The sequence below is a fragment of the Dermacentor albipictus genome, chromosome 7, assembly GCF_038994185.2.
Source record: "Dermacentor albipictus isolate Rhodes 1998 colony chromosome 7, USDA_Dalb.pri_finalv2, whole genome shotgun sequence".
Classification (NCBI taxonomy): domain Eukaryota; kingdom Metazoa; phylum Arthropoda; class Arachnida; order Ixodida; family Ixodidae; genus Dermacentor; species Dermacentor albipictus.
Genome location: NC_091827.1, coordinates 12,905,257 through 12,925,649, shown reverse-complemented (window position 1 = coordinate 12,925,649; position 20,393 = coordinate 12,905,257). Strand labels below are relative to the sequence as shown.

Here is a 20,393-nt window from a genome sequence, read left to right as displayed (position 1 = left end):
CATCAATGTAAACACGAAAGGGTTAATGCCACCAGTGAAATTCTGCCGATGCACACTTCCAAAAATATTGCCGGAAAGAACCCGCACGATAAAAAGAAATAGCCTCCCGCAAAAAAAAAAAAAATGCAGGGTATGCGAAGCTTCAGAAAAGATTGCGCTGGTAGTATTGGGTATGCTTGGGGCGCGTTTTCTGCATCTTTAGAGAAGATCGAAATATTTATGAAGTTTCCAAATGTGTGGCTGCTGTTAATTATTATTATTTGAAAAGCGTCATGAATGGACGTCAACTATACAATGGCGCAGTTCATCTCTGGTCACATCGATGCCTGGCGAGCGTGATGGCTCACAAAGGATATGCGTGATAACGCGTGAGCACTGTAAGCACAGAAATCATTCTGTGGCTCTGCAAGTAATAATAATGAGGCGGTCACATGTGCATGCACGTACCTTTTACGATCACGCTATTCGTTATAATTAGAACCAGTCCACTAACCTGCCTCCGTGGGTACCTGTATGCTCTCCACCTTAAGGAAATCCCATGGGCGGGTAGAATTACATCGAATGTGGTTCTTTTTATGCCGCATGTTTGAAGACTCGTTGATATTTCGCTGACAAACGTTGATGCCTCTATTGAACAAAGTTAGCTGTGGCTATAGCTTGAATGAACTCGAGGTCGGTTCTACGTTGGTATTTGCAAGCGTAGAAATGCTCAGCAAGGGAGCAGTTCGTCACTCAAATGCGAACAAAGTCATGCTCAGGATATTGGCGAAATGTCCAGCACGAATGACCTAGGGATGTCCGCAGGAGGATAAGAAGTGGATGTTAAAGTTAGTCCGATAATGATATCCACTGGATGTCCCCAGGACGACTGCTGTAGGACTTGGACGTCGGGATCTTATCCGGACGTCCGAGGGAGTTTCAATGCCCATTGGGTACTGCTCCTTTTTTCTTGTTTTTTTCCCTGGTACTCACGAAAAGTAAGGTGCATGCTTAGGATACTCAGGAAATATCGTGGGTATAGCGTAGGGTTTCAGGCGTGGTTTATCGCGGGGAATCTCGTGGACAACGCCGTTCACGGTGATAGAGAACGCGCGTCGAACTAAGCTGTTTTCGAAATGTTTTTCACAAACCACAGCAGTTGGTACCGGCCTTCTGCCCGCTCTCCTGATCATTCTTGCCCATTCTGCTGCCGCTTCGTACCAGTGGTGGAGTGAACAAGGATACACGCCCTTTGTTCGAGCGGTAACCGCTTCGACACAACGGCACTTAAGCAGCTCCTCCAGCTCCTCTCCTTGCACTGTCTCTACGGCATTTTTTGACCGCCGCCGCATAGTTCTTGTAATGACAGGCACACGAACACAGCAGCGACGCACTCACCCTTTGACAACACCAAGAACAAACATGCAACGCTGTAATAACACTGAAAACGCCAACATAGATACCGACGCAATAGCTGCGAAACTGATATGCGAAGCAGACAACACGCGCAGTCTGCACCCACCCGTGTGGCAGCGACCTCTGTCGGCCACCGTGGGCATTCATTGCAGGCGGTGCCACGCTCCTCCATTGAAAAGAGCGGATGACGGTACACTAGCCAGTATATTCTAGGCACTATATCTCCGCCCTCCGCAAGCCACCGCCTCGTTCCAAAGGGGACGCTCATAACATCCATCCATCCATCCAGTCCGCTCGCAGCGCCCTCGCACAATTTTTCCACACGCGGCACCTCAGTGAGAGAGCGCCGTTTTGTCCATTGGACTGTTGTCTACATATGTTTTTAAATACTAGTGCTACAGGTGTGCTGTGATACACCGATACACTCTCTTGTAATGCTAGTTTTTCCTTGGGGAGTTTCTTTCCTGCAACACAGGCACACAGGACGGAGTAATAGTGACCTAAGTGGTACGCTGCAACAGGGTGGTTCTTTCGTCAAGGCTGGTTCCAACAGTCCCGTCACCGTTCGTCCCCATCTGCGTTGCGCGCTCTTCAAGCAGTCGAAGCGGCTGCCAGGAAACGTGTGTTCTCTGTCTGCGACACCATGAAATGCTGCGTACTAGGCTGCAGTAGTCGTAGCGATGCCAAAGGTCCTGATACTTCATTCCATCGGTAAATACTTTTTTCTTTATTAAACGCTGTTGCTATCTGTATATAACGGTATCACAAATTTGCACTGACGCTTCCACCAACTTCTTTAGCGGGCAGAGGAAACGAAATTCTAAAGCCTGGTTCGTGTGTATTCGTGGTACGTGGTTCGCATGCATTCGCAATGACACTTGCTTCCGCGATCACTTGTCGCGAGGCAGTTGTGCATCCGCAGAGGCTAATACGCTGACCCATGATGCAGCGTCTAGCCATGCGTGGTCGTCGTGCTCGAACGTACGTGTCAGCTTGAGCATTCCTAAGTTTGTGCTTTGAGCTGGGTGAAGGAACGCCTGATGCGTAACATGAGCGAAGAAGATACGGCTAGTACGGGTGTCCGCCATGGCGTTTGGAATATCGTTTCATTTAAGTGTCACACACGTACGTCACTTCTGATCGCGATCGGGGCAGATCCAGGTGGAAATTCTTGACTGCGATTGGCTCCCTCGCGCATTGTGCGCAAAGGAGCCAATCACGACCGAGAAATTCCATCCGGATCGAGCTTGATCGCGATCAAAAGTGCGCCGTGTGAAACCACCTGCTTGCAGACGACGTTCTCCCCGCCCGCGCGCCGGCAGTTTGCGGACATTTCGTGCCGCGCTTGTGTCGTCTGCAAGCAATAACTACAAAAGTTATTGGGTGTTTTCGCAGTGAAAATAAAAGAAGTAATCTCTGCACGCAATAAAAATTACGTTGAAATAAATTATTATGAGTCTTACCGGGGCCACAATTACCGCCTCCGCCAACTTGCAGACGACACTTTTAAACCACAGGTTTCTGGCAGCGGTAGACGAAAGTCCATCTGTTTGCTGCAATGGTGACGTTCCTGTGACGTTTTACTCGTCAGTGTGCGCTGCTGGTGTGTGCCGTTCTGTACGTCGCGCCAGCGAAAAAAAGACCCTGGAGTGTCTTTTCACGACATACCAGCAGACAAAGAGCTACGGGAACGATGGCTGCAATATAAGTTATCGCAAGAAAGAACTGGGAGCCGAGATCGAATTCAATTTGGCCAAATGCAGCCTTAATTTTTTGGAAAGTGGCTTTCACCAGGACATGAAGAGGCGCATGCTCAAGCAAGGTGCAGTGCCCAGTGTTTTCCCTCAGTATCCGTCCGACATGAAGAAGGAGCAGCCTAAGCTGAGGAGTTCTAACGTTACACAGAAAAGAAAGTGTGATTCCTCTACGACCACGCTGGCTAGCCTTCCTGCACCTGCTGAGGAAGTGCATTCATGCGCTGCATCGTCGTCAGACACGCTCGAAGTTTGTGTGAATGTGCCCTGTCATGCGCCCGAGCCCAGGTGGCTTAGTCATCAGGTCACATCAGAAAGTGTATCTGCAGTCTGCAGTGATTACGTACCTGATACTGCTCCTTTGTCATCAACAAGCGGGAAATGCATGAACTTCATTTTTCCAACTGATGCACAGTCTGTAGACGGGGCAGGCACCCATGCCTTGAAATCAGTTGGCACTCAAGCTGAATGGAGAAGCTCCGCATCAGCCTTCCTAGAACGAAAGAAGTGGCACGAAAAAGAAAGGACCTGGAAGGCATGGAATGAGAGGCTGCAGGCAACCGTCAACGCTTACAAAAAGGAGCCACAGCACCTAAAGGAAGAGTGCAATGTCAACCAATTTCTTCAAGTCACCGCAGTCTCAAAACAGGGCAGTATGAAAGTCAGATGAATTACGTATCAAATACTGAACTACAAGGCAAAAAAAAAAAACAATGTGGTCCGAAATCGCTATACGACAGTGGATAATTTTGCGCAACCTTTCCACGAAGTCGTATGAATACCCGAGGACAGAGCTCTTCGTACGTACTCCCATGCAGAACGGTACTTCAAAAATACCTAGGAAGTACTGTAGGCGAAGTAGGTTTCAGTGATCTTGTGAAAGAAAGGCTGAGTACCAAGACGGAATGCTTGGGGACGGAACAAGCCAGAATGTGCGGCCTCATCATAGATGGAATTAGCATCAAGCAGAGGCTCGAATAGATGTTGACATGGAAGCTCTGAACAACGTTTTGGTGGCATCTGAAAGGAAGGAGCTGGTGAACTCGCTCTTGTGCTTTTAGCTCTGTGGCTTGCATGCGAGGTTCAGGATCCCGGTAAGATACTTCTTTACGAGGACCTGTACTGGTAAGCTACTTGCAGAAACCACGAAGCGTGTCATCAGAAAGGCCTGGGATTTTAAATTGTTCAGGTTGTGACTGACAACCATAAAATAAACGTTGCAGCCGGCTTGATTCTAAAGCCAGTCTGTTTTCTCACGAGAAAACACCTCTTTCCATCAAATATAGAAAAAAATGGGAGTGAAGCCTGCTGTTCAGTTGTTTTCACTTGCCGCACAGAGTTTCTCACTTCATTACCTAGAGGTGAAATCTGGCGCTGCTGTGCTGTGGTATGCATGGGAATGCCGGTGTATTGTGACTTTGGATTGGCATCGTTTTCGGAGAGACAGGACACCTTGAAGACGTGCTTGGCAAGTACTGTTCCGTCTGTCGCAATGATTCATTTTCCACTAAAACAGCACATGAAAAGCTGTTTTGGTTTTATTATTACGCAAAAACATGTTTTGTTTAACTATGAGAACTTGTTATTGCATGTACGATTATATGTTACGTAAAAAGTATCAACGGGTCGCTAAAGTTGGAGGACAGACGACAAGGTTCGCGATCGCTTTGAAACAGTTTGTCGTCTGTGCTTGCTTTTGTTCGCTTCGTCATGCATTGTAGGTGAGCAAAGATGTAATATGCGTGAATGGAAACATTTTACGAAGATTTTACTTAGAGAATGCGTTATTTGTGTAGCCATATCCACATTTTAGATGAAGCCTCGTACAACACCAGCCAACACGAGCCTCGCAGACACATATATCGTCATTCCCATGATGGCATGATGCCCCCTTAAGAAACTCCCATAGACGGTGGCGCTAGATTTCCCTCTAGGTGTTATAGTGAGAAACTCTATGACTTGCCATGACAGTGGCTTTGTCCTTTATGAAGGATCATCCAGGGCACACATGCGACACAAAGTTTGCCAGAATCGGATTAACTGTGGAGTTCATGAAGAAAATATGAAAATGGTTTGTCCTTATGGATGTTGGCAATTGCTAGCAACATATTCACCATAATCATTTGAACTCCAAGCAGTTCTCTGATCCGGAGGACTCGAGACTTCACTGGCCGGAGCTTGTTTTCTTAGAATATGTTGAAGACTTGAAATTGGCAAGCGAACTGCAAAACCTCCTGACAAAAGAAACGTACCACACCTTGGTATTCACAACTGTTTCTAACGTTCAATGCATTAGGCTTTTATTGGAGAGAGGATTCAAGCTTGCACTGACGCATAAATTTTTGAGCGGCCCCATAGAATTGCTCTTTGGGACCCTTCAGCGCAGTGCTGGGTGCAGTGACATGCTGGACGTCAGAAGGACTATTTCTGGACTTGAGAAGATGCTGAAGATGGGAATTGTCGCTGCTCGCGCACCAGTAACGTACAAACTTCCTGCTTATTTTTTTCCTCAGGCAACATTATTAGGAGCAGCAAGACGCATGGCACGTCAACAAAAAATGTGCCCACAGCAGTGAAACTAGTGCAACAGACACTGCATGAACTGTGCGGTTCATTAAAACCTTTTCTTCCGATGCCAGACATTGCAGCGATTTCCCTTGTTGTAGGATGCATATCCCGCATTGGGGGGGTGGGAGAGAAGGTTAAGTATGAGTGCTGCATGTCACTGGTCGCAAAATCATAAGGGAGCAGTTATAGTGCGACGGACGGTTCGATTGCACACCAGGACAGAGGATGTCTGTGCTACCCCACTCAAGAACTGGTGTGAGTTCTGCATGCCCTGAATTCAGAGATTTGTGGACTCGATGCTTTCAGAATGCGCATCCCTGCAGAAGCCGTTGGAAATGTGTTTAATGTACAGTGTTGACGTTATTGTTGCCTTTCCAGCACTATTTGTGACCGTTGTGGCCTAAGCCACAGGTGCAGACTGGTAGAACTTGTGTGCAAGAGGTTCACGAAGCCTCTTTTCACAAACTATTCTATTGAATTCACTGACAAGAAAGCAGTAGCCAGGCTTTGTGAAAACATGCCACTGTCTCGCAAGTATTGTTGGCCTTGTTGGCTAAACAATAATGCACTTGTCGCTTGTAGTTTTAGTGGTTCATACATGTTTGTTTCAAACAAATCTCTTGCCGCTGTATTATTAAATTGTTCTTTTGCTTTCTCACTTATTCCTGTGAATTCAGTTTATTCTTAACTCGGGCTCTTGCCATCAGCAGAGCACTTCAGATGCTCCGAGATAATGCGTGTGGGGTCTGATCTGGGGATTCTCCCACCGTACTCTTGGGACAAAGGAACGACAACGCAGTAGTGCAAACAATCACAAGGGCATTTATTGCACCTTTCATATATCAATGCCCGCTAGCCGAGTTGCTATCCACAAACATGCCGATGGGCGCGCGACAAATCTAGAAGTCCGACTCACCGCGACCGGAAGCGAGCGAATATGTTAGCTCCATGCTGGATCCCAACGCCTGGTCGTTCGCGTGTATAGTCACGCGAATCGTGGCGCGTTCGAGGGCGGCCACGCGAGGCGGTCTCGCAGAAGCATGGGTCGCCGCGCACGCGGGAGACGTCAGTCCCGCTTGCTGTCTCGAACCCCAAAAAGCAAGCGCCTTCCCTATGGCCTTCCTTTCGGCGCCCAAGTAACCTCGCGGCGTTAGCCGCGCAACACTCGCGCCATCTCTCGGACTGCGTTTCAACCACATCGACCGCGCTGACGTCACGCAGGCCACGCGGCAAAGCGGGATTACAGGAGACGCGCTATGCGGGAAAAACACCAGGGGAGGCGCGAGGGTCGCGCATCCCCACATGCGAGAGATTTTTGAACGCTTCTTTCCGCACTATGCTCTCATGCGGTAATATGGAGGACTCGTAAACACAGAAGACTATGAAAAAAAATAATAATAATAAATAAAAACATTGCTCAGGTTAGCAACAGCTGCAGCTCGCCACAGCCACTACTGTAAGAAGAGGGTAATAGCTTAGTGCCACCATACGGTCAATCGGAGCAACAGAGCGATGATGGGACACCAATGGAAATGGGCACGACGCAACAGGCACAGAAAAAATAGAGGAGGTGCTGACTAATGACGCACCCCCTTGAACTTAAGAAAGCAGAGGTGAAAGAGTCGCAGCGCCATCTGGATGGTTTTCCGTTCTTACTTTCTACATCTCCAGGGCAGGAGCCAAAAGAGATCAGAGGCTGCTCACTCACTTACTAACTACGTACCAGTAAGAAGAAAATTTATGTGGAAATAAGTACCGCTTCATGCTTTCTGCCATAGGTTTCCAAAACAGCCTGGCCTGAGGAAACTGTGGATTGAGGCGCTACGTCGTCCAGAGGGCTGGTGTCCATCCAAATGGAGTGTTGTTTGCTGCCTGCACTTTAGTGCTGAAGATTTCAAGGATGATGTCACAGGCATGCGAAGACTCAACAGAAGCGCCATACCGATGCTATCCAGGGTAAATGTTCCTGCACACAGCTGTTTGTTTCGCTGTTGCACTTTTGTATACACATTGTGAGTCCCCTGTAATGTTATTCATTCCGTGCGTGGAGCCAATTATAAAATCTGCAATTTGCTAAACTTTGGTTGCTAACAGTATTCTACAGAAAAAAAAGGAAACGTTTATGCATATATATTTTATATTTTTGAGTAGGCTCCTTTATGTAAATATTTATGTATATTATGTATAGTTATATTATGTTATGTTATTTATATTTATGTATATTATGTATATTATGTAAATATTTTTGATGAGTATAGCCTGGCATCTCTAGTGATTATACAAGCACTATAAATTCCAGAAATGTGCAAGGACATGACCTATAAGAAAAAAAGTAGGTGTTTTACTTCTTATCACTCGGAAGCTTTCTGCCGGTTCAAGATGCGTGATATGCATAAGTGCTGAGAAATTATATACATGTGTGATGTGTTTTCATACAAATGGCACCGAAAGTTTTTCAGTGTTAGACGTGGCGCCCGTGTTGAAGAATGTACAAGCATCTTAACCTTTTAAGGCGTTGTGTGCTCCAAGCAAGTGCGTCAACACCAAAATCATTTATGAAAGCAACAATATTTAAAATGTGTCGCATGCATCTTGAAACTGTTCTGATTGGAATTATGTTGCAAGTTTGGATAATGGGCTCAAAATGTTTTAGTAAAATGGGTAATAAGGTAGACAGTTGTGTGTGGTTGCTCAGTGCAAGTATGTCGTCGTATGTAGTGGGTTCACTCATTTCATGGTTTTTCACATTGTGTTGCACCAGGCATAATGTTAAGCACCTATCCAGGCAAGATAGGTGCTTCTCAAGCCAGTTAGACATGAAATAGTTGATGTACTCACATGTAATGTTCCTCTAGTATGTTTTCACATGGAGACCATTTTCTGTAAACCTGACAAAACTCGCTAAAGAATTGAAAATTCTTGATCTATTCTGCAGCTGTATGGTTTTTATGATTTTGAATATTTAAGAAATACGGTGATATTAAGTTTTGAATCAACAGAATTCACTGGTGTCTGAAAGGGTTAAAGAAGCGTTAAAGCACACAATGCACTTGAGATGTAGCAAAACCAGTATTAGGATATCTAACTGTACAATATACCTTGGTGTCAATGCTTCCATCTTCCTGCCTCCTTTCCAGTGTTCTTGACACTTCACTAGAGTGAAAATTCAGGCTGGTTGGTTATTCACAATCATCTAGATTTGTATGTCTCTTCTATCACACATCCCTCATGTTAACTGGTGTTCTTAGATGTTTGTGTGCTTAAAAAAATACTGGGACAAATTTTTTTCCATTTTAATTTTTTTTTATTGGATAGCTGTTCACCCAGTAATTACACTGTGGTACCTCAATTCCTTAAGGGCACAAAAAATCACTTTTCATTGCGACCAGTTCAAAACATGTTCAAAGTTGAAGTGCGCCTTTGTACATAAAGCAGAAGATTATTCACCTTACAAGAACCTGATGTTGCACTTTTGTTTTATGATGCACTGTGTGACCATGATACTGAAAGTTGAGCCTGTTGAGCACTTAACAAGGATGAAAAAGGAGAGAGGGTCCTCCCATGTTTCCAAGAGAAAGGCGCAATCAGAAGGGCCAGTTTAGTGGCTTTCAGTGACAGTCATTGTGTGGGATGACTGGCAATTGTTTGAGTAGTTAATGGTACCTGTTATACGATCATTGGTATTGGTTTCTTTAATGTCCTTCACTTTTAAAGCCACAATGAGCTGGGCATTTTTACCAGCTTGTGTAGGAGCTGCCGTGATTTGCGACACTCCCGAGGAATTGAGGCTTCATACTGTAATTATAAGTAATTGTGTAATTATATATATACTGTAATTATAATTATAATTATACTGTAAGAGCGGTGTGGATAAGAGAGCAAACAGGGATAGCCGACATTCTAATCGACATTAAGAGAAAAAATGGAGCTAGGCAGGTCATGTAATGCATAGGTTAGATAACCGGTGGATCACTATGGTTACAGAATGTATGCCAAGAGAAGGGAAGTGCAGTCGAGGAAGGGCAGAAGACTAGGTGGGGCGATGAAATTAGGAAATTCGCAGGTGCTAGTTGGAATTGGTTGGCGCAGGACAGCGGTAATTGGAGATTGTAGGGAGAGGCCTACGTTCTGCAGTGGGCATAAAATAGGCTGCTGCTACTGACGATGATGACCGTAATTATGGAGTTGGCAGGTACCTATGACAGTAAGAAAAAAGCTGGACACAGTGTGTTATTGTCAATATTTATATAAGGCACACAGGGGAGCAGTGATGAGACTGCACAAATGTCTCGCTTTATGAACGGTCACTTTGCCTCCTTCATCACTGAGTAGGCTGTGTTCATTTGCACTACTGCCTCACCGCGCTGAGGAAAGCATGATGCCAGTGAATCACGAGAGCACAAGCAATTGTTCAGAAAGCAGGATGCTTGTGTGACCTCACCCCATGTGTAGAGACATGTTGTAAGACACATTTGAGTGTAGATGGCCTTGTCTGAACTTCTCTTTTGCTGATAAAATGATAGCGCAAGTGCCACATGTGGGGTGAGTTAGCTAGAAATGCAGCTAGATCGAAGGCTGCTTGATGCACTGTAGATCCATTTGCTATTTCCTGTCAAAATGTTTAAATGTGCTTATCGCTGTGCACTTCTTACTACAATGGAATCTGAGTTTTTGTGTAATCACATGTGTAAGCACTAGTGAAATGTTACTATGTTTTAGTAACTTGTATTCCACAATTCCATGCATGTTAAGCTTTAGCCATTTGTTTCATATGCGCATTCTTTTTTTTTCACTTGTTCAGTTCTACTTTTCCCATATTTTATCTTGTAGTCATGTTTCATTATCAGTATTTTGTTAGAGGACTTCTCTGAAACTGCATTATTGCTGCATGTAGCAGCCTCCATTGAAGAATGTAAAGTTTCAGAAGTTTTTATGATTAAATATTAGATAGTCAGATAGTTAGATCTTTATCAGTAATTGCCAAGCTGCCCGAATAGCCACTGGCACAGTGCTTCTCCAGAAAAGATGTTCTGTATGACTGAAGCACATGATTGCCCCATATAGCAATCAAAACGAGGGTTCTTAGAGTACTTGCAGGCAACTTTCAGAAGCAATGAAAGGAAAGCTATGGGGTCATAGCTAGCCTGACAGCGCTCTCAGTTTCTTGGAAGAAATACAGAATCAGCGAGGCTTTCACATGCGATGGTTTCGTATTTCTCAAATAAGGAAGAGAAAAACAGTAAAGTCAGCACTTTGTTGTCAGCAACATCTGTAGAAAAGATGTTTTCTGTTTTTCAGCCTAACCTAATGTGGACGAGAGTGTGGGAAAGTTTTCGGGAGGGCTTGTGCACATCTTGCCTCTGTAGCTTTCCCAATTCAGTGCCACAGAAAGTCGTCCATGAGTGTAGCAGAGGTATGCGGTAGCTAACTTTATTGCACTCACATTGTCTGCACCTTTCTGTTGCAGAGACTGAAACTAGAGGAAGCAAGTGACACAGCAGGAGGCCTTTCTGGTATCACTGCCAGAACTGCTGCTCCTGCTAAAAATGAAGTGACGGTATTTGTGCTGCCTGTGGACCCACGAGATGTGCAAACAGAAGAGGCTGGTATACTGGACAGGGCTGGAGCCACGTCGTCAGGACAGAGAACAGCTGAACAAAGCAGTTCTGAAGCTGCTGTGAGTAATACCATAGTGATTTGCAGTATGCAACCAAATGCTTTATAGAACCGAACATTGAGCTATGGAATTTTATAATTCAGATTTCGCAGTGTGACAGTGTTAATAAAAGTAGTTTCCTATGGTACCCAGGCATACATTTTGGGCTTGCTTCTACATAGAGCCTTTTATATACTGAGTGTTTCGTGGTGTAACTACCAAACTTTAAAGAGAGTGTAAGATCAATAGCATAGTGTTCCTAGTCATCTTGAGTTGCTGACACTACTTTTTTTTGGAGTGTGATTAGTTAGCTAATCGTATACATTTCTTTACGAAAATTTTTAAGGGTTCATCTTATAAAATAAATTGTATTCGAAAAGTTGTAGTCCTGCTGAGAAACACCAAATGAGGTTCTTTACAAAACTTTCATTTACGTGGTTCTTTTTTCTGGAATCTGAAATATGAAAAAAGTTATGTCTGTGCATGTGGCTGGCAGCGCTCTCAACTATGGTTTTATAGAACGAAGTCTATACCTGTTACAAAAAAAGAAGAGATTGCTCATGGAATCCATCATACATCTGTACCTTAATTCATTATGAAAATGAAACTCTACTACGATCGTAAATAAAAAAATAGGCCAGCGCTGACCACAAATGCAGACACTCTCATTCTGTCGTTTACAACAGCATGCAGGCTTCAATCTTTGGAAGCACAGTTGGGGAGCTGCGATCAATATGTACAAGTGCCCAGCGATATCATTTTTCACATTTCACAGGTTTTCTTCAAGGCCCATAGAAACCATATTGGTTTAGGGAGAACCAACAATTTCTTGGGCTCTGTTTTTTGTCCTTAATTGGAGACTGCTGATGCAGCAATCATAGTAAAGAAACTCCTTTGCTCTAGCGCATGACAATTGTTTAGTTATGTACTTTTATGTTACAACCAGTTGTGATTTCAATTTCGAGGAGAACTTAGTGCCGCATAACGCATGAGTCATGCTTGGAAACAATGATCACGTGAGCCCGCAGACCGGTGACACATGCTGGCACACACTACTATTCGTGTTTTGTCTGCTACTTTGGTGGGAAACCTGTGCATTGCTACATCACCGCAATGCTTTGTTGGGCGTAAGTTTGCTATCCAGTATGATATTGGCATTAGAGACTTTTAGTGTGTCCACAAACTTCTTACCATTTTTGATTTACTGGATAACCATAGAGATGTATGACAGGAACAGCTCTTTTAGCGACATTTGGTAAAGCAGTGTCTAACCAAAGTGCACGCAAAACTAATACCGCATTTACTCGCATAATGGACGCATTCGCGTAGTGAACGCAGCCCCCACTTTTCAATCAAGAATTGCGTTTTTTTCCTTTCCCTGCATAATGATCGCATCCTGAACTTGCTGCCGTGAAATAGCAGACACACGATACGATTCAGCGTCTGATATGGTGTCCGGCGGGTGCGATTGTGTCCGACGCCGTGTCGGACACCGAATCGTACAGTGGCTCCTACTTTTATTGCAATAGCAATTACATAGATGCTCCAGGTGCATTTCTGCCGCCGTCATCGTTGCTGTGCGTTGCATGGTGTGGGTGTGAGTGAAAGCACTCAAAGGAAGCCCACGATAGTGGCTCAATCTTGCGTGCCGTCTTTCGTCGCGCAAGAGGCCTCGGGGGTAAGGTAGGGGCGAGGGAGGGGAGGTGGCGTGACATTTTACTGCGGCAGCAACTGCGCATTGCATGGCCGCAGTGCGCCCTGTCTTCAAGGTGGTCTGCATCGAGGGCGAGTCGGGCGCTCATACCTTTGTGCATGCTGCGTTCTCGCAGCTCACTTTGGGTTGAAGCGAATGTTTAAGTTTATAGGGCCGATAAAACTACTATTCTTATTTTGTGTAGCTGTCTACACATTTGCTATCGCAATCGATGGTTCGCATTTCGGGAGAAACTGACTTTTTTAGAGGTGGCCACGGGGAAAAAAAAAAGAATCGGTCAATTTTACCCCGCATAATGAACGTGCCCTCCCAACTTTGTGTCCTTTTTTCGGGGGAAGAAGTGCGCTCATTATGCGAGTAAATATGGGACTGCATTGCTTACATATTGTTGTAAGGACAGAAGAAGATGACCATGAAGTGCGCTTGTCTTTGGAGTGGTTCGGTGTCAGTGTGGCAACCCTGCTCCCCTTTTCATCAATTAATCTGTAAACGCACCCCATCACAACCATATTAACTCTATGATCGTAACAATGTTCCGTCAAACTGCGGCTCTGAAGCATTGTCAACAATGCGATCATTAACATACTGTACTTTTACAATAATTCCCTTTGACAATGATGCACCTCAAAATTTTTTCCTAACACATTGTAGTTGGACAAATTGCCACAAGACGTTGCCAACAGCTTTGCTACTGCCAACCATGGCACGTACACTTCTTGTGTGGTCAGTGCAAGACACTCAGTGCTGAAACGTCTTCCGAAAGCCGAGACAAGCCAGTGACGTCGCACGCCACCAGAATTAGTCCCTGAAACTAGTGACATAATATAGCTTATACCATGGTTTATACATATACATAGGACCTAGACTGATAGCTACGTGGATTGGTGCTGCACTTTCCGATTCTCCGCTCACACAGATTTCAAATTATATTGAAACTCATTCTACACTGCATTTGCCATCGATGCTTTACAGATGATACTTAGGAGCTTTTCAGATACAACTTATGGTCTAAAATGAATATTTAAAGTCTTATAAACTAAATATAATTACTAAATGTAACTACTGTAATTAGCTAACTGAATGCAAGCTAAAAATAGTAATTTATGTAGTGCTATATAGTAATAATAAAAATAAATAATAATAATAAAAATTGTAATGAACAGTAATTAAGACAACTACAAACTGTATGCCATTGGTCTCATTTACCGAAGATGTGCCACGGATAGGAAATACTATTTGATTCAAGAATTTACCACTTGTAGTTGTCGAATATCCATTTACAAGGGGTAACAAGCGAATACAAGGGGTAAGAGCACTTGTCAGAGCCTACAGGGAGAAAGTAGTGACTGTACCGAATGAGTCTGCTGTGGAGAGGTGCCTGTTGCTGAGAGAACATATAGAGTAGCTATATTTTGGCTCACTAATTTCCATTTATTGAATAGGAATGCCTCATTTTTAGGCAGCCTACTAATTTCATTTCTCATTTTAGGCAAAGCAATTTATTATGCTATTCGCATCACCTCATGGTGTTTGCATCCTTTTAAAATGATGTGTGATGCTGTAATGCACTTTCCTCCTTCAACATCTGGCGACATGTTGTTGCTGTGTTTCATTACCATCATTGCCTTGATGTGCCTTATGTAATTACCTTTCAACTGTGTGTTAACAAGCTCCTGATTTGACAGGATTACCATACTTACTCATTTAAGGCCCCTGAATTTTTAGCCGGCTGCAGGCCTTACTATAGGTAGGCTTATAGTTACACAGTAAAGGCGTGAACTGTGCTCAGATGGCTATGCAAATAAGTGCAACCACTGGCAGCCGACTATGAACACATTTAGAGTTGCCAACTGATTTTTTTGGACACAGATGAGTGCCATCTTGTATAAGCTTGCAGGAATTAACCATCACGTGGCAAGTATGCATGTGACATTTAGTGAAACTTTTTAAAAATTTCGCACTCGGAAGTAGGATCTGAAGTGAAGGCGCTAAAATGACGTAGGACAAAGAAGAAACACACACACACACAGGGCGCAGATGTGTGTGTGTGTTTCTTCTTTGTCCTCCGTCATTTTAGTGCCTTCACTTCAGATCATGTTTAACCAACACGCCCAACTATCCATCCTAAAACTGAAGTAGGAGTGCTTGCCTTACACAAGGCAGGCCTTACACAAGTAAATAAGTTAAATCATTGTCCTGAACGGCATTGCATCAATCAAATAATGTAAGTAAGCCATCCTTTCTTTCCTAAATGGACGCTGTGGAGCTTTTCTATTTCCCTTTCTTTAGGATTGAGAGAACATTCTGTATATATTAGGTTATTTTTCTTGAATATTTAGACAATTCTATTTGGAAATTCCACTATTTTAACACCGTTCAGGTATGACAATGATTAGTATTGCCGCCATTATTGCCACCTTGTTTTGCACTCTTTCTGGCTAAACCAAGGTTACTGGAGCCGCCTGTCCTGTAATTTTTTCTATGCTCGCATCTTATGCAGGTGTCCTGCTCTGAGCGCCCACACACTGAAAAACCTGTGCATCCATCCTTACATACCATAGAGATTGTATATACACCCGAAAGCAGCAGAGAAAGGGAGCATACTGTAAGTATCTGGAAGGCTAAGTAGTCCATTAAATAATGTGATTGTATTTAATAAGTTGTCCAAGTTTTATTATAATTCATTGCATATTTAAATCCCGTAATGAATCACAAATGCCACTTGATTGCAGTAGATTAGTAATGCAATTGCTGTCTTGAAGAAAGAGAACCTTTAGATGATTCCAACACACTTTCTTCGTGCTTATTAGTGATGTAGTGGTAATTTTTTTTAACACACATATTTCCATTTCAAGATGCACTGTATATTGCAGGTCACGCCTCTACAAAAAACCCTTGAAGAACTTCTACGTCAAGAGGTACAACGGTATGCAGCCATTAATGCTGCAAACAAGAAGAAAATTAAACTTCTCCAGCAATCCCAACGGCGCCTGAAACGCAAAGTAGCTGACCTTGAAAATGAAATCAAGAGCCTTTCACAAGAACATGATGTTGTGATGAAAGTTCTGAAACAATGAAAAGGCTTGCTGTCCGTAGAGAAGACCTGTTGATGTGCTGGCTCACACACATACATTGAACATACGAGTTCATAATGAAAGTCAGCTTTATTTATTTATTTGTTTACTTACTTATATGTAATACATCCTGCGGACCGCCATGTGGTCCAAGCAGGACAGGCACGTGTAACGAAATGCAAATAAGTACAATGTACAGTTCAGTAGATGACAGTACTGCATTGCACATGACAGAATAAAAAAGGCTCCAATTGACATCACAAGGGACAGACAAGCGTTGACTTACAACTGAGTTTATCGGAAGAATGAAACTGTCCCTTTCTTACCTTGTGTCCCATCTTGTCGAGCAGTTTGTATCAATGCATCTGCACCAGCTTCCCCAGCTATCGACATTATTAAAGAAAGTTTAGATGGTTTTTCATTCTTTGTAGCTTGAGTTTCTCAATTTTTTTAGTGGTCATGACCTCGGTCGATGACATAGTATGCTTGTCTTAGAATAAATAAATCTAATAGCCTTTCCTTGCATAGCTTCAACTTTGGTGATACTATAATAGTAATAACTCATGAGAGCTGTGACACACAGGCAGATTGCCCATACCAAATGGCCTTTAGTAACTTTACTAATTTACATTACTTTTGGGAAGTTCCACCATCAGACAATATATGCAACATTGAGGTTGAGGTGTGAAGGCGAAAGCCACAAAAGGCTTGACTAAAACACACACACACAGCTAACATTTATTCCCATGAGTTAAGAGCATTCGCTACCTGTATGTTAGAAACATGTTTGATGCTTGCTGTACCCAGAGACTTTGTCAGTGTGGTACCAGCATGTTGATGCAGCTGCTGGGTTTTCCAGAGAAGCATTAATTGCACTACAACTTAAAGTGCTGGAAAACGCTTTGGCAGGCTGTCTTACATTCTGCTCACATGTCTTGCTCACCCAAGACATGTGAGGTGGAATGAACAGCAAGAGTTTCCATGGCTACATGAAAGGGACACTAAAGAGAAAAATTAAGTTTAGCTGTATTGACAAAGTACCTTTCTGTTTTCCTGAGGCCTAATTTCGTAAACCTGAGAAGATGCGAAAATGAAGGATGAGTGGTGACACCACATTTAAGTTCCCGCACCAACTCGCAGCCATGATATCGTAGATTCTGGCCCCGTCTGCTCGGGTCTATGTAGTTAGCTTGTTATTGGTAAAAATGGACTATGTTGTGTTCTAAAAAAAGCCAGACTGAACTTATCAAGTCTTAGGGACTTTAACAGAGCCACAATGGCCTAAATATGTGAAAATTGATTGAAATTCGGGACGTCGCACTGTTGTACCAGCGCTGATGGTTTGGCGTAAAATTAAAACAATTTAACTTTAAATGGGCTCTGAACCACGCCTTGGGCTTGGTGAAATAACATAGTCCGCAGGTAGCATACGCTGCTGTGAACATTTCAGCTGCTGTCGTAGACAGTGCATGGGGTGAAGCGGAGCGCGGTGTAACTTTTCTCTCAAATGCTCTCTTTTCAACACAGCTCTGCTCCTCATTCTCTTCTGGACGCTTTATATCGAAAAAAAAAAAAGCGGATTTCCATAAGTGCCTGTTATTGGTAGCTGCAGTCTGCTACGTAGCGTAGCTACCACGACTGCCACAGTGTGCCACCATGAGTCCACTGGCTAAGTGCACTTTGGCTTGCTGAGCACAATCGCATTTGGCTAATGTTTATCGTGTTGTAGACACCAAAATCGGAAGTCGTGGCTTCTACGTTAACATCCAAAATTAAATTTGAACTGCACACCGCAGAAGGCGAAGCATTGTGGGCACGCCCTGCTCCGTCATAGCCTTCGCAGTGCAAGGCTTTGAAGAACGAGTGGAAGCATCGCAGAGGCCGTGCTTGATCGCCAATAATTCCACTTCTGCTGAATGCATGAAGTACTTTTAGCGACAAACTATTTCTGAAATAGCCTATTATCACTTCATATGCCTTTCTGCACTTCGTCAAAAAGTGGTTCAGGCCCCTTCAACGTTCAGAAAGAGTGACAAAGGTGAGATGTTTTGCGGTTTCACGCCCACTTGAGAAATATAAAGTTGGTATGCGACTGAGCCAATGATTTACTACTGTGCACTGCGTTTCATGACAGGTACACTTTTGAAGTCACTTGATCCTATTATAGTCATTTCATGTCAGAAGCAATTTTGTCAAGAACTAGCGAAGATAAATGTCAAAGCAATAGCTTTGTGATTCAGCGATAGCTTTAATTGTATAACCTGCTGCAAGTCCCTATGCCATCTATAAATCACAAAACATTATGGGCACATCAGCAGACACACAGTGGCAATTTTTCTGCCAACCACAATGCCGAATGGTACCACAACAGAGTATATATCTTGTTGTAATAATTGCACCCCAGTGTAAATCCCCCAGTAACCCCCACCATCCGCAATATTGTGGCTGCAACTTCAACACAATGGCTATCCATGAAGCGGCCATGCTCGACTCGGTGGTGTCTGTTGCAGATGGGATGTCCACAGCTGGCCCTCCTACCCTAGTACATGACGTCACCTGCACCAGCCATTCAGGTGCCTTGCTCTCCTCGAGCTCTACCTCGCCTGCACTTTCTCTCCACTGTTCACTCACCTTCAGATTTTTATTGTGCGAGATCAGCTGACATCCATCTAAAGCGAGTGAAGTAGGTAAAGAAAGAGATTGCTTGAATATATGTAAGTCTACATACACCTTAATTGTGTCACTTTGGCGCATCCATCCTTTGTGATTGGCCAAAAATTGGCACATGTCAATATCACATATGCAGTGTCAAAGCTGTCTGTTATGCCGGTGGTGGCACATACTGTGCTCCATGTTGTCTCTGCAAGACAGCAGCCAGCACATGCTTAGTCGCCCACTCTCCTCCTGTAAACAGCCAGAAACATCAACCCACAAAGTGGGGGAAGAGTCAAAGAAAGCTATCACTTTATTAACATGTAGCAAATTTTGTGCTGCTGTGGCCTACTCTCCTCCTGTAAAGGCCAGGAACATCAACCCGCAAAGTGTGGGAAAGAACCAAAGAATGCTATCGCTTTATTAACGTGTAGCAGATTGTTGTGCTGCCATCAATATAAAAAAAAGGCCCCTCTCTGCTGGATCTGTGATAGAATTTATCTATTGAAGCGATGCTTTCTATTCCTTGCCAGGGATTGGCATGTCTGCTCTGTCGGGACTGATCCTGAAGTTAGCGCTGTAGTAAAGTATGCCAACCCTGGCACCCTGGATGAAGTGTCGTAGAAGAGTAGGCTGAACCCAAAGACAGATCATTGCAGAAATTAACACTCGGTTATTCTACCAATTTTTTGCAGTGTCCCACGTGTCAATTGTTAATGCAAAGTCGATATTGGCATCTTATTGTAAGCCATAGTTTGATTTATTCTCTTTGTATGTTCCCCTTATTTAACAGTGTAATCCACAGTTGCATGGTGGGCGTTTCCACGTTTAAAAGCAAGCATATCCAAGGACTTTATTAGTCATGCTAGGCTGCACCCTCGAGAAAATCCCAATGGAAGTTTCTGTTGGTACTATACAAGAATTATACAGCCAATAGTAAAACGTACAAGTTTCATGAAGAATGTTCTATAATACGAATAAAATGCTTTATAGGTCCCTGTTGAAGCAGCAGAATGTACCGTAATACAATACAGTCGCCGACAGACTTTTTGGACATCATAAATTCGGACTTGATGGATATTCTGGAGTTCATAAATGCACCGTCAGGGTTCCCACAGAACTAATACATTTTCGCTAGCAATTTTTCGGACGAATTTAGGCCCAACAGTTCGATTGTCCGGACAAAGTCGATTGTTACAAGCCATTCTGCACTATCTAATTAGGGGCTGCCATGTTGGATTTTCCGCTGGTTTCACCAGGCTTGGCTTTCATGTGCACGCTTTCAGTAGAAGCTGTGTTCCAATAGGCTTATTTTTTAATTGTGATATAGCAATTTATGGACCCTCCAAGCGCATTTCTGCCATTGCCGCGCGCGAGGCAAGGGGGTCAGGCGAGGGAGGGGGGATGTTCTTCTACGGCGGTTGCTAGGGCGCCTCGATGTCCTTCTCGCCCGCCGCTCCGTTCAGAGTGGAAACAACCGCGGCGTTTACTACGGCGTTGGCCGCGCGAATCGCGGACGCCGTAGTAGACGCCTTTGGCGGACGTCGTAGGGACGCGTTGCTGGCGCTCGTGTCTCTTGA

The 20,393-nt window shown here is 43.9% G+C and overlaps 1 protein-coding gene across 1 annotated transcript; it reads left to right on the top strand.

Annotated features, from left to right (window-relative positions):
- Positions 1-1,717: 1,717 nt before the first annotated feature.
- On the top strand, positions 1,718-16,582 carry LOC139047325 (THAP domain-containing protein 1 A-like). The gene is made up of 5 exons (XM_070521147.1): positions 1,718-2,106; positions 7,496-7,673; positions 11,185-11,394; positions 15,588-15,692; positions 15,961-16,582. The coding sequence occupies exons 1-5, from the start codon at positions 2,039-2,041 to the stop codon at positions 16,162-16,164; spliced, it is 765 nt and encodes a 254-aa protein (XP_070377248.1). The 5' UTR covers positions 1,718-2,038; the 3' UTR covers positions 16,165-16,582.
- Positions 16,583-20,393: the final 3,811 nt, after the last annotated feature.